The 24,544-nt window shown below is 52.3% G+C and overlaps 3 protein-coding genes across 4 annotated transcripts; 2 read left to right on the top strand and 1 right to left on the bottom strand.

Moving 5' to 3' along the window:
• Nucleotides 1–8,679, top strand: LSS (lanosterol synthase). Its single transcript, XM_059868369.1, has 22 exons — nucleotides 1–66; nucleotides 182–359; nucleotides 473–611; nucleotides 689–797; nucleotides 1,192–1,313; nucleotides 1,626–1,722; nucleotides 2,489–2,624; nucleotides 2,826–2,934; nucleotides 3,257–3,375; nucleotides 3,774–3,871; nucleotides 3,980–4,007; nucleotides 4,573–4,629; nucleotides 4,812–4,883; nucleotides 5,562–5,612; nucleotides 5,757–5,906; nucleotides 6,241–6,337; nucleotides 6,526–6,631; nucleotides 6,857–6,922; nucleotides 7,325–7,405; nucleotides 7,694–7,864; nucleotides 8,171–8,249; nucleotides 8,336–8,679. Exons 1-22 carry the CDS (start codon nucleotides 50–52, stop codon nucleotides 8,531–8,533), a joined length of 2,280 nt encoding a protein of 759 aa, XP_059724352.1. The 5' UTR covers nucleotides 1–49; the 3' UTR covers nucleotides 8,534–8,679.
• Nucleotides 8,680–8,716: 37 nt separating this feature from the next.
• LOC132338624 (maestro heat-like repeat-containing protein family member 6) lies at nucleotides 8,717–15,553 on the top strand. Its single transcript, XM_059868370.1, has 15 exons — nucleotides 8,717–10,747; nucleotides 10,982–11,043; nucleotides 11,138–11,284; nucleotides 11,446–11,594; nucleotides 11,872–12,019; nucleotides 12,254–12,441; nucleotides 12,531–12,668; nucleotides 12,931–13,045; nucleotides 13,222–13,359; nucleotides 13,613–13,789; nucleotides 13,915–14,070; nucleotides 14,219–14,320; nucleotides 14,722–14,824; nucleotides 14,913–14,969; nucleotides 15,222–15,553. Exons 1-15 carry the CDS (start codon nucleotides 10,642–10,644, stop codon nucleotides 15,425–15,427), a joined length of 1,992 nt encoding a protein of 663 aa, XP_059724353.1. The 5' UTR covers nucleotides 8,717–10,641; the 3' UTR covers nucleotides 15,428–15,553.
• Nucleotides 15,554–16,592: 1,039 nt separating this feature from the next.
• On the bottom strand, nucleotides 16,593–24,058 carry NUP35 (nucleoporin 35). Of its 2 annotated transcripts, XM_059868373.1 has the most exons (10): nucleotides 23,915–24,058; nucleotides 22,967–23,137; nucleotides 20,933–21,060; nucleotides 20,618–20,678; nucleotides 19,874–20,015; nucleotides 19,430–19,499; nucleotides 19,210–19,338; nucleotides 17,247–17,414; nucleotides 16,799–16,889; nucleotides 16,593–16,708 (listed from the first exon to the last, which is right to left on the bottom strand). In XM_059868373.1, the coding sequence occupies exons 1-9, from the start codon at nucleotides 23,946–23,948 to the stop codon at nucleotides 16,812–16,814; spliced, it is 981 nt and encodes a 326-aa protein (XP_059724356.1). In that variant the 5' UTR covers nucleotides 23,949–24,058; the 3' UTR covers nucleotides 16,593–16,708; nucleotides 16,799–16,811. The 2 variants fall into 2 exon arrangements, with proteins under 2 accessions (XP_059724356.1, XP_059724354.1); XM_059868371.1 differs by having other exon boundaries at nucleotides 16,593–16,889.
• Nucleotides 24,059–24,544: the final 486 nt, after the last annotated feature.

Below are 24,544 nucleotides of genomic sequence, written 5' to 3'. Positions count from 1 at the left end.
CGATGTGGGACCAGCCGGCGCGGCCCCGGTGCTGGGAGCGGGAGCGGCGATGGCGGCGGACGCCGTGTGAGTCCCGGCGCTGGGATGGAGAGCGGGAGCTGCGCTGGCGGGGGGCACTGGGTGGATCCCTGCGGGGCGGAGCGGGGTGGCGGCCGCGGCTCACGGTGCCCGTGTCCGGCAGGGCGGTTCGGCGGCGCGGCGGCCCTTGGCGCACGGCGGCGGCCACGGAGCTGCCGGCCTGGCGGCTGCGCTGCGAGGGTGGGCGGCAGCTCTGGCGTTACCTGGGCGATGGCGAAGGCGATGTCGCGGAGCGGCGAGCGCAGACAGCGCTGGAGCAGCACAGCCTCGGGCTGGACACGGTGCGGGGGCCCGGGCCGGGGCGGCGGGGCCGTGCCCGGGGCGGCGGGGCCGTGCCCGGGGCGGCGGGGCCGTGCCCGGGGCGCACCGCTGAGGTGCCCCTGTCTCCCCACAGGGCGCGACGCTGCAGACGCTGCCGGCGGCCGGCTCGGCCCGGGAGGCGGCCCACAACGGGATGCGGTTCTACGCAGCGCTGCAGGCCGAGGATGGGCACTGGGCGGGCGATTACGGCGGGCCGCTGTTCCTGCTGCCAGGTAGGCCTGGGCACCTGCCCAGGGGAGAGTGCCCTGGGGTTCGGCTCTCTACAGTGCCGGCCTGTCTGGTCCTCCAGGTCTCCTCATCACCTGCCACACGGCCAAAATCCAGTTGCCCGAGGGGTTCCGGAAGGAGATGGTCCGCTACCTGCGCTCTGTGCAGCTCCCAGACGGAGGCTGGGGCTTGTGAGTATCAAGGATGCTTCTTTGGGTGATGGCAGCTCCAAGGTGCAGGATTTAGAGCTGCTGTCAGATCTGCCCAGGCACAGGGAGGAGGACTCAGCACGTGTGAGTGGTTGGACTTGCTTGTGCAGCACTCAGCATACACTGATTGTCACAGAGGTGGCCATAGCATCAAGTCTGGCCACATCTCCTCTGGGGCACTATATCCCAAAGTGTCATGTGTGACAGGGTAGTGCAGAGCAATGTTTATTCCTGTATTAGTAAGGTCCCTCTTTTTCAAAGTCACCCCTGGCATCCCACTTCGCCCTAATAAACACAGCCCTGTGCAGTGGCTTGTGTCTGGCTAATGGCAATAGCTGGCTAATGGATGTGGTGTTTCTGTCTATGCTCCTGACAGACATGTGGAAGATAAATCAACAGTGTTTGGCACAGCCCTCAACTACGTAGCCTTGAGGATCCTGGGGCTTGGACCAGATGACCCTGACATTGTGCGGGCCCGTGTCAACCTGCACAGCAAAGGTCAGCCATGGGGCTGGTACACTGGTGGGAGAGGTCTGGCCACACCTAAGGGCTGCAGGGAGCACTGGGGGCTGCCAGGTGGTGGAAAAACTGTTGTTTTTACTTGCCTTTCATGGCAACTGCATTTTCAATTAACAATGGGAAGCTGTGTTGCATTTTTGTGCCATTGCCTGCTTGCTCTGCTTTGGGACATGTATCCCAGCCTGAGTAGTGTGCTCCCAAACACAGGGAGAAGTGGGCCCTGTGATGGGGAAGAAAGTTGGGAGCTGGCATGGCTGTGTTAACCCTGAAAGCTGATTCCGTTCTGTGCAGGAGGTGCTGTGGGAATCCCTTCCTGGGGCAAGTTTTGGCTGGCTGTCTTGAACGTTTACAGCTGGGAGGGAATGAACACGCTTCTCCCAGAGATGTGGTATGTGCCCCCCTCACTGTGGAGAGAGGAGCTAGTGTCAGTCCTGCCTCCAGCTCCACCCAGAGCTGTCCCAGGCGCTGGTGACTGCTGGGATAACTCCAGCTACAGCCAGGAATACCTGGAGGTGCTCAGGCTGCTTGTCAGCTGGGAGCCAGCAGCAGGCCAGCCAGTTTGGTGGATAGCATTGAACACTGCATCCAAGGGAGAAGCCAGAGCACAGCCCTGTTAGCATTTCCCACAGGGTCCCTAACACATTCATGTGCTCCCTGCCTGCCACCAGTATGTTCCAGCAGCCAGAACTGGACCCTAGCAGGAAGGGACAGCCACATGTGAGGCTGTCAGCCCTAAATCCTTGCTTGTACCCTCTCTGAATACTCAGAGGGCTGCTGAGTGTCAGAGAGGGAAAGTGTCTGACACTATCCCTGGAGGAAATCAGGGGCTGCACAGTACCAAGGGCTGCTGGTGCTTTGTCAGCAAATGCCATTAACTGTCAGTGCAGGCCTCTGCCTTCAACATCCCATGTGACTGAACCAGCTTCTCACCTTCGTCTTTGAGCTTGAGGTCCTCCCTGCCCTGTGTCAGCCGGGCCTGGAGTGGTGTCAGGAGGGAGTATCCCTGTTGGAGGGGGAATCTGAGCAGGGTGTGTGCTCCCTTAGTGCAGGGACAAGGAAAGGCCTGCCCTGCTCTGGGCATTCCACACAACATTTCTCCAGTGGCCCTTGGCCTTCCTTGTTCCTCACAGCAGCACTTTCTCTGTTGCAATCAGGCTGCTTCCCACATGGTTTCCAGCCCATCCATCACGGCTCTGGTGTCACTGCCGCCAGGTTTACCTTCCCATGAGCTACTGCTATGCTAAGCGTTTGTCAGCAGAAGAGGACGAGCTCATACGGAGCTTGAGGCAGGTAAGGAGGGAGCTGATCCCACTGCACAAGGATCCATGGCTCTGTGGCCACCTGCTGTGCTGGCCATGCTCTTTGAGCCAGCCTCTGGCTTGCCAAGTGGCAGCTCTCATAACCTGCATGGTCTCTGAGCCAGCTCCCAGCAGTGACTGCCCCAGGGGCTGCTCCTGGCTGGCCAGGCTGCCCTTTGCTCTCCCCTTCCAGGAGCTGTATGTGCAAGACTACGCCAGCATAGATTGGCCAGCCCAGAGGAACAACGTGGCTGCCTGTGACGTGTACACCCCCCACAGCTGGCTGCTGGGTGCTGCCTACGGTGAGTGCAGGGGCTGCTGCGAGGAATACTGAGGCTGCCTTGGACCCTCAGAGCTCTTTAGGGTCTACTACCAGCTTGTGGTGTATGCCCTGCAGCTAGGATGGAGATTGGATTATGTGATCCAGGAGGTTCTCCCTCCCTGAGAGCAGCAGGGCCTTGTGCCCATGTCCTCAGGCCACTCTGGGGCAGAGCTTTGCTCTGTCCTGATGCTTGTTGGTCAATGGTTGTGGTGTGAGTTGGGGTGCAGCCCCTGCCACAGCAAGTGAATCTGGCTGCACAGGGTGGGGTGTTGCTCACTGCGTGTTCCTTTCTTCTCCTGCAGCCATCATGAACGTGTATGAAGCTCACCACAGCACCCACCTGCGGCAGCGAGCCGTCACAGAGCTGTACGACCACATCAAGGCTGATGACAGATTCACCAAGTGCATCAGCATCGGGCCGGTAGGGCACTTGCTGATAATCCTTTAGTGCCTCTTTGTTCTTTAAGGAGCAGCTGGTGCAAGTGTGGCATGCAATAATCACCAGATCTTGATCAACTCCTCCTGCTCCTGATGCTCTGGATCTTAATGCTTACAGGGCACAGGAGATGCAGAGGGCATGGGGACAGCTGTGGCCCTGGTGAGGAGTATCTCTCCTTGAGGTCCAGGGAGATGGTCTCAGAGGAAGCTCTGGAGTAATCTCATGGCACCTGCCCTGCTAACTCAGCTGTGCTGGGTGATGTCACTCTGGGATCAAGGCCGAGACAACCTCTGGATGGCTTTGTGTTGAGTGGGTTGGGATGTATGTTTGTGGGGCTGCAAGAAGCTCTATCAGAGCAGTGACAATGCTCCTCTTGGCAGATCTCCAAGACAATCAACATGCTGGTTCGCTGGTTCGTGGAAGGGAAGGACTCCCCAGCTTTTCAGGAGCATGTTTCCAGGATCCCTGACTATCTCTGGTAAGGGCTGAGTGTGTCCCATCTGGAACAGCACACCATGACTCCTGACTTGCCTCCTGGTGCTCCCACTCTGCCTGTGCTGCAGCTCTGTGCTCTCTCCTCCCACAGGCTTGGCCTCGACGGCATGAAGATGCAGGTGAAGTGCTGTAGGAGTTCAGCTGTGACTGAAGGGACCCTGGTGTGCTGGGGCAACCTGTGGAGTCATGGGATAGTGTGTTCATCCCAGGCCTGAGCTCCTGGCATCTCACCTCTAGTGCCTGGTGGCCTTCTCACTGCCATTTCCTCCAGCTGTGTCAGGAGGGAGTCCTGTTTGTCCTGCTAGTTCGCCTCTCTGTGGCATTCTGTCCATCCTCATGAGTCCTGGGAGAAGGGCAGGAGAAAGCCAGGCCCCTGATTGTCAGTGTGGGCTGAGCTCTGCTTCGCTCAGAGCCATTGTGTCTTGCTGTTCCTTAATGCTAGCCACCTCTCCTGCCTTGGCTGTGCACAGGGCAGACTGAAGCAGCTGTTTTATTTTGTGCTCCCTTGCTGTCCCTGGACCTGCTGCATCTGTCCTCTCTGTGCCAGCCCATCAGCTGTGATGCAGGATGACATAGGAAGGAGCTGTTGGGGGTAATGCGGGAGGGACGTGCTGTCCCATAGTCCCCACAGCTGGGTCAGGCTGCTGCTAGCACCTGCCTCTCACTATGTTTTATCTCTTCCAGGGCACAAATGGATCCCAGCTCTGGGATACTGCTTTTGCCATCCAAGCCTTCCTGGAGGTAATGCACCTTTCAGTGCTGCCTTGGGAAAACGGTCTCTGCTCATGAGTCCCCAAGTACCAGAGCTCTTGCTGTGCACCCCCTTGGAGCTCTGTTCTGGCCTGGTATCCTGTGACTGAGCTGGGAAAACATGGCTGGCTGCAGCCCCTTGCTGACTGCTCCCTGTGCATCTCTGTTTCTAGGCAGAAGCCCAGGAGATGCCTGAATTCACCTCCTGCCTCCAGAATGCCCATGGGTTCCTCCAGTTCTCCCAGGTGAGCAGAGATGGTCGCTGGTGTCTCACACTGCCTGTGCAGGCCTGGCTGTTGCTCAGAACCCTGTTGGATGTATCTGTTGCCTTCTGAAGAGAGTTTCTGAAGGGCTGACTAGCAAAGTCCCAGGCCCAGCCTCCTGTTTTCTACTCCCTGTTTTCAGGGAACCATCTTTGAAGCTTGGAGAGGGCCTTAGCAAGGCCCAGGGATGCTTGAGTTGTCTGCCTGAGCTTAGAGGGGCTCGAAATTGAAAGCTTAGGCTTATTTGCCCTTCATCTTGTCTGGTGCCAACACATTTGAGGCACCTTTCTGGGAAACCCAGGATCATTGGGTAGTGACTGAGCTTAGCTTCTGCTGGCCAGGCCAGCAGTGCCTCAAGGTGAGGGTCATTGTCACCAACAGCTTGATGCATTTGTGGTCTTGTTTGTGGTGCTGCTGCACTGAAAGCAGATGGTTCCCTGGCAGGCAAGCTCCCAAAGGGGGCTTTAGCAGCACTTGCTGAAATCAGGCAAAAAGGTGATTTCTCCCTGCTCCAGATCTGACCTCTTTCCTGTCTACTTCCCTCAGTGAAAGGCAGGTACTGTCCACTTCCACATGGTTCTGCACCTGCAGTGGTTTCAGCCCATGGTCCTGCAGCCAGGCACCTCTAGGCTGCCCTCACTTGTTTCTTGCCTCCTGCAGATCCCAGAGAACCCACCTGACTACCAGAAATATTACCGCCATATGAACAAGGTATGATGGCTGGCACGGGTCTCCCAAGGAGGTTTGACTGGGGCAGAGGGAACAGGAATCAGGGGCAGTACCTGCTCTCTTCCAAGAATAGAGTGGGTGAGGGAAAGGGATCCTGCTCCCTAAGCCCACCTGATCCTTTTCCAGGGTGGCTTCCCCTTCAGCACGCGGGACTGCGGCTGGATCGTGGCAGACTGCACAGCAGAGGGGCTGAAGGCAGTAATGCTGCTGCAGGAGAAGTGTCCCTTCATAGCCAAGCTTGTGCCTGCTGAGCGCCTCTTCGATGCTGTCAATGTGGTAAGAGCTGCAAAAATTAGGCCAAGGGACATGCAGGACTGTAAGAGAAGCCAAGGCCCAAGGAATTGTTAGATCTGGTATTAGATCTGGTTAGGTCTGAGCTAGTATGAGGCCTGCTGTGGCAGCACTGTTGTGATTCAGAGCTGCCTATGTGACCTAATGTCGTGTGATGGCCCAGACTGAGCTTGCTTTGTCACGGTGGTTTGGGACCTGGGTTTTCTGCCCACCCCATAGACCTGTAGGTTTGACTTTATCCTCACAGCTGGCTTGGGGCCAGACTGGAGTAGTACTGCCCATGAGGTTGTACCACCCCCCTCTCTGCTTGTCTGGGCAGTTGCTGAGCATGAGGAACTCTGATGGAGGCTTTGCCACTTACGAAACCAAGCGAGGAGGCCACTTACTGGAGCTGCTGAACCCCTCGGAGGTGTTTGGTAAGGGCAGCTCTGGGGGTTGGTTGTCCTGCCCACTGAGAAGGGACAAAGTGGCCTGGGCTCACCATGCCCAGTGGGTGCCTGACAGGGGATCAGTGTGCCCTGGGTCTGGGGCAGGCTGGCAGCAGCTGGCCTGGAGGCTTGCCCACACAGGGGCTGTGGCACTGATACCCATTGCCTGCTGGCAGGTGACATCATGATTGACTACACATACGTGGAATGCACATCAGCTGTCATGCAGGCACTGAGACACTTCCAGAGCCAGTTCCCTGAGCACCGAGCCGTGGAGATCAGGTGAGGCACTGAGATGAGAGCTGGCCAGGGGAGAAGGCAGGCTCAGTGTCCCAAGCTGCCTGCCATGGCCTCCTGAACAATGTAGCTGCCTGTCGGCATGCTCTTGTCTCTTGTGCCCTCCAATAATGGGACCCATCCAAGCCTCAGAGGGGCTGATGGAGCCCCCAGTGAAGCAAACACTGAGGTTGAGTTGTTTCTGAAATGGATGACTTCTTTCTTGTCCAGGGAGACTCTGCAGAAGGGCCTGGATTTCTGTCGCAAGAAGCAGCGAGCAGATGGGTCCTGGGAAGGGTAGGTGGTGTTCCCAGCACCCCGTTTTCTTCTGGCTGCCCCAGTGGGAGAGGGATCATCATGGCAAGCATTCCTGGCTGGCAGGATCTGTGGGAGGGAAAAGAAGAGCTGATCCTCCTCTAGCTGCTCTGCTTTGCTCTCAGTTAACCTCCCTCCAGCCCAGGCAGAACAGGTACAAGACGCAGAGAAGTTTGGGGTGGCTCCAGCTCCTGTGGTCCCAGTTCTGCTGACACCTGAGTTAGCTGGGAGCAGGTGCTGGTGGGACTGGGCATGGTTGGGTCATAGGGGAAGGCAGGCTGCAGCTCTGTGCCTGGCTCTGCTCTCCTGTGAACACAGCTGTGTTGCAGGCTGCCTCTCCCTGTGGCCTTCACCCCTGACAGTGCTGCTCTCCCCTTCTTCTAGGAGCTGGGGGGTTTGTTTCACCTACGGCACCTGGTTTGGTCTGGAGGCGTTTGCCAGCATGCAGCACACATACCACGACGGGTGAGAAGGGAATGTCTGGGTGCCCTAGCCCTGCCTACCTCCTGGGCCAGGGCAGGACTCTGGGGTGGAGCTGGATGGATCCCTGGCTGTGCATGGGCTCTCCTGCCTCAGGGACTGCTCCTCCCAAATCCAGTGCCTGCAGTGTGGCCAGGGCATACTTGCTGCCTCACCCTCAAACTCAGGGCAGTCCCAGCCATGGGCACTGCTTCTCTTTGCAGCTGAGAACTGTGAGCATCCAAATACTCTCTGTTCCCAGTCCTGTCTTGATTCTGGCCCCCATCCCTGCAGGACTGTCTGCCAAGAAGTGGCCCAGGCCTGCCAGTTCCTGATCTCCAAGCAGATGGCAGATGGAGGGTGGGGAGAGGATTTCGAGTCCTGTGAGCAGCGCACATACGTGCAGAGTGCCAAGTCACAGATCCACAACACCTGTTGGGCCCTGCTGGGGCTCATGGCTGTCAGGTAAGAGTAGCCCCAGTGCTCAGGGAAAAGAGATCAAGCTGGGTTGGGGTTGGGTGGCCTTGGGCCTGGCTGGTGTGACCCAGTGCAAAGCAAAGCTTTTGATCATGACTGCAGGCCTCCAGCCTGGGAAAATGGTGCCGTATTCATATTATTTAGTGTCTTGGGGTTGTGGGGAGGGTCCCAAAGCACTCAGCATGCCTGGGGCAAGCTCAGGGCAGCCTGGAGGTGGTTGAGCTCCCCAGACATGTGGATGAGGGTTTGCAGATGTTTGGATAAAGATGCTTACATTTCCCTTGTGCTTTGTAGGTACCCTGACGTCAGTGTGCTGGAAAGGGGCATTAAAGTGTTGATGGATAAGCAGCTGCCCAACGGGGACTGGCCTCAGGTACATCTTTAGTCTTTCCAAGAAGTTCCTGAACACGCAGCAGTCCCCTGTCACTCATACCATTCTGCTCTCTGCTTGTCTCCCAGGAGAACATTGCTGGGGTGTTCAACAAGTCGTGTGCCATCAGTTACACCGCGTACCGCAACATCTTCCCCATCTGGACGCTGGGGCGGTTCTGCCGGCTGCATCCCAACAGCCCCCTGGCTGGGCAGCTGCCAGCCAGAGCCAGAGCCAGCCCCTCGGCTGGGGCAGGGCAGGAGGAGCAGGGAGCCCTGTCTGCTTGAACCTGGGACACTGGGGATGCCACGGCCCTGGACCTGTCTTGGATCCCGGTGTCTGCGTGGGGCCGTGGCGGTGTGTGTTGCATGGGACATCTCCATGCTGACCTTAGCATGTGGACTGCTGCCTCTGCCAGGGAAGGGTGCTGTGCCGGTGCTGCAGAGCCTCTGCTTGCTGTTGAACCTCTTCTAAACATTCCCTTTCTAAGGTTTTTTCCAGGTATGTTCTCCATCCCCAGATGGGGAGTGAAGTGCCTTTTCAGACCATTTTGAAGATCAGATGAAGCTGCCGAGCTGTGTTGTATTTCACATTTGGACAGACTCTCATCCTGGGTCGCAAGGCTGCCTTTATTGTCACAGTCTGTCTGTCTATACCAAGAGTGTGGGATTTGGGGTCTCCCCTGTGCCCACCACTGGGGCTTGGGGGGCACCGCACAATCCCTGCTGAGCTGACCTCTGTACTGTGGGTGCCAGTGATGGCCTTTGAGTTACTCGCTCTACTCTGGAGCCCGTGCTGGGAGGGGAAGGACACCTGTCCTCCCCCAGATGTGTAAGAAAAGGAGTGCTTTGCTTAATTTTCTTATTGTTCTGTCCCCCAGCTGGTGGCACCTACCTTCCGCAGGTGAAGTCACCACCAGCCCTTGGAGAAGGGGCAGCTGAAGCAGAAAGCTGTGAGGTGGTTGGCATCATGGCACAGCCTGAGCCCAGGGCTCCAGGCTTCCCCCAACTCAGACCGTGGTGCCCTGGGGCATTCACAGGTCATTGTCAGAGCTGGAAGTCAGATGGGATAATAAATTGCTAAGGGTGATGCAAGAGGAACTTCACTGTGTTCTCCTTTCTGTCTGCTAGTGTGTGTCCCAGGCAGAGGGGAGCTGGCACAGCAGCCTCATGTCATGTGGCTTGGCTTGCCTGTCCCCAGACGTGTGAGCACCATATCCACCAAACCATGCTGGGAGCCTGTGCCTCCTCTAAAGCATTTAGCCACAGAAAAATGTTATCAAGGAAGCAGCTCACTAAAGGGGAATGATCACTTCCCTCATCCTGCTGCTTACGCTCATGCAGATAAGCAAGACAGAAAAATTTATTTAAGAAGGTTCAACTCAGGCTGTCTCAACTCAAAAGCCCTGTTTGCCTTTTCCAAGTTATGCACCTCTTTACCCCTGTCTGTGATATTACTCTGCATTTAAATTTCTTCTTGCTGAAACTGAATTATTCAAGTGTCATGCCGTGATGTGTCTTGAGAGGACATGGCTGTGTGGATTTCACCTATTGTTAAAATCTGCTCCAAGCTGCAATTTTGGATTGAGCACATGCAGAAGAGATCAAGTAGATACAGGATATATTCAGTACAATTCTTGTTTGATAGAAACTGCTTCTTCCAGGAGTCCTCTGGCACTCTTCCCAGGGATCTTCTAGAGTGTTTTGATCCCTGATTTCAGAGATCCCTTCCTGCCCTGCTCTGTTGGCAGCCATGGGGGCTCATTCTGCTGCCCTGAGCAGGCAGAGCAGAGGAGCAGCTGCTTCTTGTTTGGCTGTTCCTAAAGTTCCTGCTGGGCTGTGTATTCAACACGTGGGGCAAGGTCTTCCATGCAAGCTGGGGCAGCTTGGGTGGGGTGGGGGTGTGTCCTGAGGCTCTCTGTGACACAGTGCACCGTGGTCACCGTGGGGTGGAGAGTGTGTTCCATGGTGACCCTTTGTGACACGTGGTGACATAGGTGCTGGTGGTGACACGGCCACACTGCAGCACTCAGTGCATTCAACGGGACCAAGCAGTGCTGTGAACACAGCCCCGTTGTTCCTTGCTTTTCCAAGTGTTCCCTGTGCAGGTGACCTTGAGGCCAGACTGTGGGTTTCAGTGACCCATAACATTCCCAAGGCTTCTCTGTGTCAGTGCCCCGAAGGGCAGTCTGCTGGACTTGCTGACCTAGAGCCTTTACAAAATGTTTCCATTCGCTGTGGCAGGAGGCCTTCAGGCCAGACTGCAGGACTCAATGTCCTGTAGCCTTCCCAAGCCTTCTCTGTTCTAGCTCTCTTCAAGCACAGCTCTCTTCAAGCTGCCCTGCAGCTTTTCCAAGGCGTCTCTCCTGGAACTAGCCTTAAATCCAGACATTGACATGGCAGAGGGACCTCCCAGCCCACCCAGGAAGGTGGAAAATTGCCCTTGTGGTGCCGCACTACAGCGACGTGCTGACTTGGAGCAGCTCCAGCTGCTGCAGAAGAGTGAGTGAGAGAGCTGGGCAGCAGGGCTGGCCTGCAGCCAGCTTCACCCTGCCCCATCCTATCCCATCCCTTCGAAGATGTCCATGCATAAGACAGAAGAGGGGCTGGGGCTGGACTCCCTGGTAGCGGGGGGCATTCTGGAGCTGTCCCTGCCTGGGGAGGCTGCAGGGCTGGGCTGTCTTCTCTGGCCTCTCTTGCAGCTCTTTAGCTCTGGCATTCCTTGCTCTTTGCCAGACGCAGCCAAGGACCTGACACCGCTGGATTCTGCTGGTAGCTGCTGGCGCTCTGTAGGCCAGGTACTGAGAGCCATCCCCACCTTCTCAGCTGAGCATCACCATTGGAGCACTCAGTGGATCATCCCTCTCTTCCCTATTGTTCCTTCTTTTACAGATATTTACAAACCTCACTTGGTGTCGGGAGATTGTCACCGTGTTTACCAAGGATGCAGCAGAGCCTGGCCCCACAGCCCCTCAGATCATACCTCCTGCTCCCAGCCTGGATCTTTTTGGGGAGAGAGTTGTCTCCAGCCCGAGTCAAGTAAGCAGCCTGTGGCCAGGGCTGGATGTCCCCAGGAGTCACGTGGCACCTCAGGCCTTTGAGGCCCAGCCCAGTGTGGTGGGAAGGGAAACACTTCTCAGGGGAAGCTGGGGGAAGTTGCTGCTCTGGCAGCTCTCCAAGTCTCCCCGTGCCTTCTGCAGGTGCCAGGCTTTGTTAGGAACATGCACCAGAAGCTCGCGTCCAGTGAGCCTCCAGACGACAGGCTGTTCATGGACGTGCTGCGGCTGACTGAGGCACACCCCACTGATGTCGCGGTGACCCTCCTGCGCTGTGCGCCATCCTGTGACAGGTACAGGGCCCACCTGCCTGGAGGGCTCAGGCCTAACCAGCCTGTAGGGCCCGTCATCCTGTACAGCCAGTCCAATGGGGTCTGCTAGACAGGCAGAGAGTTCCAAGAGCCACTGGACCCTCCATTTCCCAGCCCTGGCATGTCAGCCCATAGGCCTCCTGACATGCTCCCTCCCTGCTCCTCAGGGCACTGTGGCTCTGTCCTCTGGGCCCTTGTGGCTGCCCAGGCCACAGTGCCCTGGCTGAGACCCCCGTGACACACAGCTCTGGTCTTGCAGAGGTGCTGCAATCATGTGGAAGACCATTGCCTCATCAGGAACAGCAGTGGAAAAGGTGCTGCCGACACTGCTCTGTGTGATGGATGGCTGGCCACTGCAAAAAATGTACACCTCTGATGGGGACAATAAGGATGTATTTTCCCTGGCTGTGAGTTTCCACAATTGGCCTTTGTTTGTACACAGATGGCTTCTCCAGTGCCTGTCCATCCTCTCCCCCACTGCAACATATCAGCCTGCCTCAGGCACTGGGCTGAAACCTGGCTTAGGGGCAGGGTTCAAGAGAACCAGGCCGACTGCTCCCCCAGTGTCTCCCCTGGCCTCTCCTTGTATGCTCAGGCCACTCAATATCGAGTGCTGTCTCTAGATGGTTTATCCTTTGCAGGCAACCAGGGTGATTTGGGAGATTCTCCGTCTGCCCTGGTGCCCGGAGCCATTTGCGGAATATTCCCCCCAGCTCCTTGTGGCTCTACTCTGCCAAATTTTCGTCAGTACAGAGCCCATGCCAGAGGAAGTAGATGCTTTCTGGAAAAAATGTCAGCAGGAGCACGGCCTTGCCGCCAAGCCTAACAGGTGCTCCATGCCAGTCCTCCTGTCACTCCCACGTCCCCAGGCCTCAGGCCTGGGGTCCCAGCATAACCTGGGCTTTGCTCTGCACACAGCTTTGTAGTGAGCACTGTGAAGGCATTGTTCCACCGTCTGCAGTGTGTGGAATTACTGATGGCAATGGAACGCAAGTGTGCCTGGGACACACTGCTCCGTGCCGAAACCCACCACTACGCCGTGGGTCTGCTGGCCAGGTGAGACCTCGTTCTCCCCCCCGGCCCTCTCCTTTGTGCCTGGAACGCCCCACACAGTCCCCGTGGTCATGGGTGGCAGGGTCTTGTCACCAAGGGAGGGATGAGCAGACTGGAAAAGACCAGGAGAGGAGGGACCCCGGGAACAGCCGCCTCCCAAAGCACCCCCGGGGTGCTTGGGCGAAGACCAGGCCTCTGAGAGTCAGCCCTGGGAGAGGTTTGCCTACCCAGCTCAGGGGCAATGGTGCCTTTTTCTCCCCGCCAGGGAGATGCGCCGCGTCTGCCTACCTTTCTGTTCCAGCATTGCACTCCGCCTGCTCTGCCGGCTCGTCAGGGAGGAGCCATGCTGGGAACTGCCCGCCCTGGCGTTCCTGGTGGAGGTGAGCCCCAAGGCCATCGCTGCCTCGCTGAGCTGCCTCCCACCCCTCTGCCCTGTCGTAGCCACAGCTGCCCGGGACGGTGCCCGTGCCCTGTGCTGCTGCCTTGGCTCGGCCCTGTGCGCTTCTGAGCTCCTGGGCACCTCTGTGCCTGCTCTGTGCCTGCTCTGTGCCTTCAGGTCCTGGATGGGCTGGACTTGAGTGAATGGGGTAACTGCATCCTGGAGCTCTTGACAAGGCACCTGCTGAGCGAGTCCATGGAGATGCGCCGCCTAGCACTCAAAGGCCTCGTGGTGCTCAGCAAGGACCCCTCAATGGTGAGAAAGAGGCAGCAGCTGAAGCTGTGCTGGTAGCGTGGGACTGGAGCAAGCAGCCCCTTGGGTTTAGCTGGGCTTTGGCAGCTGTGGCAGCTGCTCTCCCAGCTCTCCAGGGTCGCTGTTCAGCTGCTTCAGTGCTTTGGGACAGGCCTTTGGCCTCTAGACTCCATGGCAGTGGGTGGGGTTGCACTGCTGGAGCAGTTGGTGGTGAAGCTTTTCATGGATTCACAGCACAGCCTTGTGTTTCACACAGGCCAGAAAAATGTGCAGCCTGTCTGAACCTCTTATGGAGCTACTGAGGAATGAAGACATAGAGGTGGTCAAGATGAGTCTCTCTGTGTTCACAAATATACTCCTGAACAAGGATATCCTAACATCCTGCCCCACAGCCCCGAAAATGGCTGAGGCGCTCCGGCCCCTCTTTGACAGTGTAAGGCTCTGTGCCCCCAGCCATGGCCCCTGGTGCTGCCCAGAAGTGTGGTGCCCTGTGGACTGTTGGGCCTGTGCACAGGGGGGCCTGGACAATCCAGTGCTGAGTTTTTTCCTTTCCAACAGGACAACAGTCATGTGCAGCGGCTCTCCATTAGCCTCTACCGAGATGTGATGGAATCAGTAGTGGAAAAGGGAAAAAAGGGCCTGAAGAAGCATGTGAGCGAGAGCCTGCTCCCGCTGTTCTTCCACTGCCACGATGAGAACGGGCGTGTGGCACAGGTGAGGCCTCCTGGGCTCTGGTGTCCCTGTGGGAGGGGGCTCAGCTGTCTGCCCACCCCCTGGCACCTGATGGTCTCCAGCCTTCTACTGGCCTTGGCACAGAGATGCTGGGCTGCGGTGCCATCTCTGGGTCTCTGCTGCTCTGCAGGCCTCTCGGGAAACGCTGCTTACTGCAGTAAACTTCCTGAAGAGAAGGGATCTCAAGCAGCTACTGAAGATGGACGACCCATGGAGCTTTGCTGAGCGTGTGGTAAGGACGGCCTGGAATCCCCAGCCCAATCCCTGGAGAAGCCGCCTGCCCACCGTGCCCAGTCTGTGGGGCTGGCAGCTGTGGCCCCTGCCCAGTGCTGCACACAGGGGCAGTGGCCTGTGCCCCACACGCCGCTCCCTTTCCTGGGCCGTGCAGGCTCTTCTCCAGGCTCCTCTGACCGAGCCCCATGCCAACAGAGCCCCGAGCCAGCTGGGCTCTGCTGCGGGGCGGCACCGCGGCTCACCGGGCCCTCTGCCCTGTCCCGAGCCCGGTGCCTGCAGCTGTCAGATGGGCCTCAGGGCTGTGTGGGCAGGGGGAGCAGTGCAGGGTGTAGGGAGCGCCTGGCCCAGGGGCAGGGCTCTCATCAACCCTTTCCCTCCGTGCCCTGCCGCTCTCTGCAGCTGGCAGAGGACAGGTGCCGAGCGGCCGAGCACCTGCGTCTGGCCCTGCCGTACCTGCAGAGCCCACAGGAGCCCCTGCGAGAGGCGGCCATCAGATCCATTGGTGAGCCACCAACCCGGGGTCTTGGTCCCTCCCTTCCCCATTGCATCAGGATCTGGGCCAGGGGCCATGACAGCCTCTTCGTTCCTAGGGATCGCAGGGATGCTCATGAGAGGACAGCGGGAAGAGCTGCAGCTCATCTGTGAGGGTGAGTGAGGCCAGCAGGGTGTCACTAGGAGCTGGCAGGAGAAGCTGCAGTCCCTGCCCCGGCTGCAGTCCTTGTGCAGACGAGGGGCAGCATCGGCAGAGCACAGAGCCATTTCAGAGATGTGTGATCTGTGGCCAGCACCTTCTAGCTGATCCTTGTTGTGTCCTGTTTCCTTCAGGCCATGGCAAGAGCTGAGTGGGCTGGTCCTTTCAGGGGGTTTCCTCACTCTGACCATGGGTCTGTTTGTTTCAGCCCTTCAAGCCCTTTGCACAGATGAGAGCCCCTCCAACACAAACCTGATAGTTCAAGTCATGTTGGATGAAAGAGCTACATCACTAAGTTCATCTTCTGGATCGAGACAACCAGGACAGCCGCAGATCCCATGCAAGAGGAGACAACTTGGAGATCAGAGGAGAGCATCTGGATCTCCAGGCCCAGCTGATGCTGGGCAAACCTGAGCTTGTCTTCCCTCTTTACTGGTCTCTCCTTGCAGCCGTCAGAACCTGCTTGTTCCTTTCTCCTTCTCCCGAGCTCATCGCTCTGCTTTGCTTGCCATTAATAAACATTTCAGCTTCTTCACCTCATTTGTATCTTTGTGGAGCTGAAGTGGATCAAAACCTGAGCCCTGGAGCACACAGGCCCCATCCTGCTGTTCTTTTCTGTGCTGCGTTTTGTGCAGAGAAGCGAGGCAGATCACGCTGGAGAGGTCCCTGTCCTGAAGGTCTGATTCCACACCATTGTGGACCTAAGGGTCTTGCTGAGCACACTGAAGGTCAGCAGTAGGATGAGGACCCTGGATTTTAGAAGAGTCAACTTCAGTATTTTCTGAATGCAGCTGTGAGGAATTCCATGGCAAGCATCCACTGAGGGCAGCGGAGCTTGGAATCCTGGAAGTTATTCAAGAATAGCTTCCTTGAAAGCACAGCAGTGGTCCTTCCCTGCAGAGGGAAGGAAGAGGGCAGAACCAGAGACCACCCTGATTTACAGTGAGCTTTGGGTATACTAAAAATGAAGCAGCAGTACAGGGGCTGACACACGACTATCCCACTGTCCAGAGTGCTGTCAGGCAGTGCTGGGATCCTGGGTGCAGTTCTGGTCCCCACAACTGAGGAATCACAGCTCCTGCCTCATACACACAGAAACCCAAACACGTGAGACCAGAGGGAGGAGACCCTTCCAGTTTCTTTTGGGCATGGCTGCAAAAAAGCTGCTGCTTCTTCCTCCTCCTGTGTTTGTTGTTTGCTGATCCCAGAGCCAGGTCATGCTCTATTTCCAAAGACTGTTCAGAGCAGGCATGAAAAGTGCTCCGTGCACAGTGGAGAGTCCTGGAAGGTGCTCACAAGAGCATCTAACCCAAATCTCCCCTTTTGCAGTTTAAGTATGTGGTTTTCTCCAGCAAGAAAGAGCTCCTCTGGCTCTGTCAGTGCCTGTTTTGTTCCACCAGAGACAGCAGCTCCCCCTTTGGCTTTAAACACAACCAAAGGCACAGTCATTGATTAGAGGCTGAATAAAATGATGTATTCCAGTCCTGCCCACCTCTCCCTCAGGGAACTGACAGGCCACTGAGTTCAGACAGCTTTTCCTAATGAGACAGAATTTTTTCACAATCATGCCATCAGAGAACAGGGGTAAAGCACTTTTATTTACACTTACTCAGTTTGTAAAACCATGTGTACACTGCCATCATTTAAAGTGCAAGCTACATGTCTTCTGAATAAACTGAAGGCATAACAGGTGCTCTGTAAGATAAAATACTGCCACCAGTAGTTATACAACTAACTACAAATGCCAGTAGCATAGTTCAGACCCTGACCAGCTTAGTATGTTACCTCCTCTTGTATATTACCAGCCAAAAACATATTCCATTGCTTTAGATACAATACTTTCATCTTTCCTGGGAGTTTGTCTGTCAGAAACCACCTAGAAGGCAGGGAGAAAAACAAAAAGAGAAAATACAGAGAATCAGTCAACATGTAGTTAATAGTTTTTACACTAAACATTTATTTCTTCTTTTCCTAAGTGCTACTATATTTTGACAAAATATGTTTGAAATCTCTTCAAAACAAGCCCTTAATCCCTGGAAAAGTGACAAGTCATTAATTTAGTATTTTAAAATTATTATTTTACAGACTGAACAGACTGAGCTTGTACTTGAACCACATCATTAAAGAACTGACAGCAAGAGGTAAAGGTCACATTGCAGTTAATGTCTGCACAGCCTCACAGAGCTAAGAGGAGACAACACAAAACCACATGTTTCTGTTTCTCTTAAAATACCTGGTAGTCACTAGTGGAAGCCTTATATGCTGTTGCAAGAGGTCTCATGGTAGAAATCCTTGCACTATTATTTGCAGGTTGTGTTGGTGTGCCAGCAGATTTTGTAGGTGGAGTGAAAATCAAAGACATTGAGGATGCAGAGCTTCTTTCAAAGTTTTCCATCACACTCTAAATAGAAGGTTAATATAATGTAAACAAACACTGAAAAGCAGTATCCCAACCTTTATCATCTAAAATGATCTACTATTTGAATTTTTTTGATAAAACATATTTGGATCCCAAAAGATGAAAGGTGTGTCAGTACAGAACATACAGGTACCCATGCCCACCAAGCATTTTCCTCACTGCAATCATTTACTTGTTGAATTATGCCATTGCAAAGTAGTGCAAGGTTGGAATCTGTTCTCTGTCTGTACTAAAGCCAAGTTTAAAACAATGTAGAGAATAAAATACAAAAGGAAATGCAATCAAACTTCAAGGCTCCATTTCTATGGAGCTTATATTTAGAAAGGAATGCATGTAGAATGGAAGAGGTAGGAGGTGACTTGATGGGAACCACAAGTTCCACAACACACCAGAGAAAGCAAGCTGGTAAATAACCACAGCCTGGGGACATGTGATTTGGTACATTTAGACTCAGTGGAGCATAGGATTCAACCAGCCTAAAGACAGCAGAAATTCAGCAGCACATTTGGTAAAAAAGCACTTTCCAAAATAAACAACAGCATTGGTGCACATGGTGGGTGTGCAGCTGGCTCTGCTTAGCACAAGGGGAACCCATGGAACTAACTGATACTTTTAAATCAGAAGCCTAAGTGCTGATGTCAAATCCATCATATCTAGTTTTCAGTTGCAGGCAAGTCTTACCAAAACCAATCCTTCAATGGATTAGTCTCCTGAAATCTTTTGCCTCCAAAAATACAAAGTAATGACTATGGGTTTATTTACTGGTATATGAAAGTGAATACTATCCACAAAAGACATAATGAGAATTCAAAAGCCATGAAGATCAGTCGCCTGGTGATTATGTCTTAGATCATTTCTCCTAGAGCTTCAGCTTACAGGCAATTCATTCATTGATACAAACCAAGAGTAAAATGGCACGGACAGACCACCAGCAGAAGCCCAAAGGGAAATGGGCCATAGAAGTACTTGTTTCTGAATTTTACTGAGTATAAGAAATGTTTCAGACTGCTAAAACTTCAGTAATTGCAAGTTGAGTTTCTAAGGCTGCCTTCTCAGAATGGTTTGCACTGGAAAACTTACACTACTCTTCAGTATCACATATCCTTAAAGGAGACCAAAATCAATAATCTGTGCAGAATGACTGAGGAATGACTGTTATTTGCTGAAGCTAATGGACAGTACCCAGTGCAAAAAAGGGCTGCAAGTGTTAAAGGTCAGGATATTGCCAATACCTAGACACTAATAACTCATGTCAATATTAAGACTACAAGACAGCTGTGTCTACCCCCAACTACTACTTACAAGAGAGTGACATGTTTTTATTGGGATTTTCTTGCTAACAAATATTCAGTCCAAAGTACTAAGATAAATTCAAGAGCCAGAAGCACAGTCACATAAAAAATAGGTACAATTAGGAGCAGCAACAGTCTTAATCTGCCATCAGGCATTTACTGCAGGCCCTAAATTCCAGTCAGGGAACTTATTTCAGTTGTGTCTTACATTATGGTTTCACTTCCTTGGCTCATACAGCAATATAATTGTGTGCATTGTAACTTCCAAGAAGTGCAGAGATTGCTCATAATGGTCCTTCTCAGCAGGAAATGTTGACAAGTGTTTAAGAAAAAACTTATGTAAATGTGTAACAGACTATATCTATATAGATGAACTACCTACAATTTGCAATTGCAAAAGAAAAAAAAAATTAAAGAGGTCAGGGAAAATAAAAAGCAAGACCAAAAGCAGAGTGCCTTTGAACTAAAAGCAAATATTAACTTACTTTATCTATACAAGGCTTGACACCAATCATGATAGATTCACCAAAAATTCTTCCATCTTTGCTTAAGGCTTTCCGGGCTTGAAGCTTGGACTGATATCGAATATGCATCCAGTTTCCTATGTTGGACATCTGAATGAGATTAAGTGAAAGTTGTGAAATGTAGCTCTTTAAATGCTTAATTCACAAGGTTTTCTGACATAAGTGTCAAACTAAGACATACCACGTGCTTTAATATGTTTCCATACTGAGCAAACTGTAGTAGAATATAGGAAGCTGATGCTTGAGGAAATCTGAAAGACAGAAAAAAGTGCTCAAAAAATTATGAGTAGTTTAAGAATTCAGGTGTTAAGATACAACCCTCTGAAGCATTTACAGAAATCCAGAAGAGACCACTGTAATATCAGAAGCAGTGACTTGAGAAATACCACCTTCTAGGCATTTTACCACACACCCCAACAGCAGAATGGTGCCTTTCTAACTGGAAAACATAATGTGGCAGCTCAGTTTAAGATGCCTCACTGAAATGTGTGTGTTTGCTTGCTTTAACCATAGCTGTACTTGCAGCACATACCAATGCCAGACAACATCAATGCCCAAGTATTTTTCTCATACACTCTGAGGACTTTACCCCCCAGGTTTTTCTGATACTTTGGAGATAACTTACCCAAATACAGTTACCCACGTGTCATCGAGTTGATCCTCTGAAGTAAGGGAATCACCTTGAGTGTAAAAAGGATCCAGCTGAGCAGGAGATAGAGTAGTCTTCTTAGGCTGCCCAATGCTTGCAGGGCTGAACATGCTTGAAGCTGTTAAATCGAAATGGTATTGCTGAACAAATTTCTTTGGCAAGACAGAGATTTATAATAAAAGAATAAATTCAGTGTCAAGCATTTCACCTGTATGTGGAAGAGTCTGATGGGGATTTACTCACAGACAGAACAAGTAAGTCAATCATAACTTCACATCTGCAAACACACTAGTAAGTTTTTATGACTAGCAACCTAGTGTTCTCTTTGACTTCAAAACACCAACAGCTTAACACAGTTGCCAAATAGGAACAGGCCAGCAGAATAAAGCTTGGCAAGAAGCCACCAGTTCATACACAAGATATCACACCTTGTGAAGGTGGAAGGCAATCCATCAGTCTCAGCTTCTTCACTCAATTACAGCCACCTCTGTGCTCAGTTCAACACCACATTTGGGACAAGGAAATAGAAAAGCTGCTTGAAACTCAGTCTCAGAATGAATAATTATTTCCTACTCATACCTATGTGCCTTTTGAAAAGCTAACAAATACACCACCTCTTCATAAATTAGCAAGGAACTGATGTAGCTTGAACAGTGATGATTTTTCTGTATTAAAGAAAGCAGTAAGAAAAGAGAATAGAAATTTTGACAGGACATTTACCTGCTCCTGGAGTTGATGGCAGAATTCCAGCTGATGGGCTCTGTGATAAAGTAAAGCTGGCCTGCATTAATATACAGAAAGTAACAAATTATTCTTATAGGTATGCTGCTCAGATCAAGAGACAACTTTCAAGTGATTTAAACATTCAGGTAATAATATTAATTGTTTGCCTTAAGTTACTGCTAACTTTTTAGAGAACAGATATTTGCATGTATATTTAACAAAAGACTCCCAAGAGCTGTTAATGAAAAGTTATTTGACAACATATTTGACATATGCTTCTGCTAAGAACAGGCCAGTGCTGAAGACACTTACAGTTCTTCTTAAGGACAGAGGTGTTGATCCAAGCCCAGGACTAGACAACTCATCATATATGCTTCTAACAGGTGGAGCACCACCTTTATCCTTATGTGAAGGGACTACTGGTTGTGGGGGAGACCCTCCTGCAATTCAAAGGAACAAAAGAAGAGCATGAGGAAACTTGTAATTTTGCTTTGGTGCTACTTGTTGTTGAGACTTCAGTAATACATTCAGCCATGCTCTCGTGTAGATTGTTGTTGAGACTGTTGGTTGTTTCACTGGAGGTTTGCAGAGCCATCTGTCCTACCAAACTGTTCAGGTTTGAATGTTCTAGGCAGGAGCATCCTGTTTATAATACAGAAGTATTATTTAGAACTTTCAGACCTCTTATTAACCCATAATATTCACTGTTTACATGTTCTTTCTCTCAGGTCCTGAGCATGGCTGTATCTTTCAATTTTAAGCCAGGCTAGAAATCTATTTTAATAGTTTCAGAGACTACCTTGTCTATAGTATAGACATAAAAGCAAGATTTTAAAAATTGAGATATTCTACATGGTAAAGAACCATACCAAAATGCACAGAGACATTGCACATTACTGTCACATTCCCACTGTCCAAATTCCTTGGCTTCTCATCTAATTTCATATTAAATAAAAATGTAAGCTCTTGAGAGCAGGGACTAGCTTGCATAGAGACAGGATGAAGTTAAACCAGCTGTCCTCCCATTTTGTAAGCTTTGGGACTTCCAGTAGAACAGAGAATTAAACTTCTTGGAAGAACTTGACCTATCTTAACCATTTGTGTGGATTTACCCCAGGGGAAAAAAAAGTAGTTTGCATCAAGTTTTCACTTGCAAAACATTTGGAAACCAAGTTTTTCCAATCCTAAATTCTGAGCTTCAAGGTTCTACTCTGAACTGTTTAACACATACAAGAACTGCTACTGTTACATGGAATAATGTGCATCATGTAAAGCACTCTCCCATCAAGGTTGGCAGTTTAAGTGATGTACTTGATCACTCCCTTTGGGAAGTCTGGGTTAGTATCTTACTGGCTCCCCTTTTCCTAAAATTGATGCTCTGAGGCTATAAAAAACCCTTTAAAAAACCATTTGGTGAAATTCACATGATTACTTTCAATTTCATAAATATTTTCGTAAGAGGTTTGTTCCCAGACGTGTAAGGGCAGGCAGACAAGAGCAAGAGGCAGAAGACCAACAAATCTCCAATTATGGAACATTTTAAGTTGGAAGGGACCTGGCGAGATCACTGAGTCCAATCCAGCCTGACATTCAAAGAGAATATTTTGTTAAGAGAAATTCTTGCAGTACTTTAATCCTCATTTTTCCCTTCAAAATGACTTCAAAATACTAACATCATCAGGTATTAAATTACGCCAACTGATTTAGTAGAAAAAACAAGATCACCCAAGGCATGTCAACTACTCACTCTTCTCAGAGAAGAAAACAGATGTACAATACTAACATGGGTAAGAACTTCTCCTAGTCTAATTAATTAGGTGGTTGAGGAGAAATGAGCATCTACTACTCCAGTCCAGTGACAGCAGGCATCAAGGCTTTAGCTACAACTACTAGATAATAATCAAGAAGTTTATTTTCAGTTTTTCTCCCCCCAGTTTTTGTAAGTTTGACAATCTGTAAGTGACCTTTCAGAATTCAAAGAAATTGAAAAAATTCTGCAAAGAAATCAGCAGTTTGCACAAGCTGCATTTAGTTTGCCAGCAGATATCTCTGTCTTCAACATCAATGTATGTGCAATTGGCTTGTAAAGGGTCGTGTAAATTGATTCTGTATTTAGGAGAGGTTTATTACCTTCCCTGTAAAACAAACTTTTCCTGATACCAAAATGGTCACATTTGAAACATTTATTATAATTGAATACACTGAGTTCACCACTTAATCAGTGGAGTTTGTTTATAGAAAGATATAAAACTATAAGGATTCAAGTCTGCAACAGTCATGCAGAACAATGAGACAAACCAATTTTTTGCATTCAGGACGATTTTCCAACATTTAACAAATTCTGACCTGCAAGTAGTGGAGACCTTGTTTCCATGACACCAGCTGAAGGGCCGTATAAAGCACGTGGCTGTGGAGTCACTGGTGCAGGTAAGTCACCCATCAAAAACCCAGGGAGAAATTGAGCACTAGTTCCTTGTTTTGGAGATGTCGGCGAGCCAAGAGTCATTGGTTCAGCTCCTGAAAACAAAATTTTAAAATATGAAAAAGACAAGTGAAAGACAAAGGCAGCTTTTTCCATTGTGGGCTCTATGAAAGTAACATAACACAAGATACAGGAAGTGATTAAGATCACAGAATCTCGGAAGTGTTAGGATTGGAAGGGACCTCTGGAGACCATCTACTCCAAACCCTCTGCCAAGGCAGGGTCTCCCAGAGCAGGTACACAGAGACGTCTCCAGGTGAATTTGGAATGTTCTGCAGGCTCCACAGCCTCCCTGGGCAGCCTGTTCCAGGGCTCGGCCAAGCTCGGTGTAAAGTTCCTCCTTAGGCTGGGACAGAACTTGTTTTGGTTTATGGCCATGACTCCTCTCTCTGTCGCTGGGCATCCCCGAAAAGAGCGTGGCACCATCCTCTTGGCACCCGCCTCTGAGATATTCACTTGTATTGATGAGACCGAAGGCGGTTTAATCATTCCTTTTACAGCTAAGCCGAGTTTACAGTGTTGCATTTTTCGCAATTTCAAGTGGCGGCCGATCGATCTAACCCCGCTCCCCTTTCGCATCACCCCAGCGCGAACCGCCCCTTCCCGGCGCCGTCTCCCACCCCGCCTCAGCAGCATCCACACCCCCGCCTGGCGCAGGGGCTCGGCCGCGGCCCACGCCCCTCACAGGAGCGCAGGCAGCGCCGGGGAAGCCGCGGGGCGCCCCCGGCCGGGCCGGGCAGCGCAGCCCCCTGCAGGGCGCCCAGCAGGGCCGGAGCGCGGCGCGGGCCGGGGGAGCCGCGGGCCCAGTTCACCTGCGGGCGGCAGCTCCATGGCGAAGGCGGCCATGTCGGCCCGGATGGCGGGAAAGAGGCGGCGGCGGTGGCTCCGCCGGGCGCTTTCAAAAGGGACGGAGCTTCCTGCCGCCGTCACTTCCGACCCACCCCGTGACACGTTGGGACGAAGCGGGGCGGGCGGAGCCCCGTCGGGGGGTGAGGGTGTCGGGGCCCGGCATCGGCTTGTGCCCGCCGGTCCCCTCACGGCGGCTGGGCAAACGGTCCCTGAGGGAGGGCGGGCCGCGAACGGAGCTGGGGGAACCGCGGTCAGTGTTACCAAGGGCTGGTCCTGGGCTGCTCCCGCGGGCTGGGAGCTCGGAGCGGCCTCCCCACAGCCTTCTCCAGGGAAAGGGTGTCAGTCAGTGCCAGGCTGCCGGCGTCCGCTGGGACAAGGCAGTGAGCTGTTCCCTCAGATGCAGCGGGGTTGCCTGATCCCTGTATTAACGTTTAGCGTACAATCATGGAATGGCTTGGCTTGGAAGGGATCTTAAAGCTCATCCAGCTGCCATGGGCAGAAATACCTTCCACTATCCCAGTGAGCCCTGTCCAGCCTGGCCTTGGGCACTTCCAGGGATGGGGCGGCCACAGCTGCTCCGGGCAGCCTGTGCC

The sequence above is a fragment of the Haemorhous mexicanus genome, chromosome 26 (assembly GCF_027477595.1).
Source record: "Haemorhous mexicanus isolate bHaeMex1 chromosome 26, bHaeMex1.pri, whole genome shotgun sequence".
In the NCBI taxonomy this organism is placed as follows: Eukaryota; Metazoa; Chordata; class Aves; order Passeriformes; family Fringillidae; genus Haemorhous; species Haemorhous mexicanus.
The sequence above is the reverse complement of the archived record's forward strand: the minus strand, read 5'-3'. Positions and strand labels throughout refer to the sequence as shown.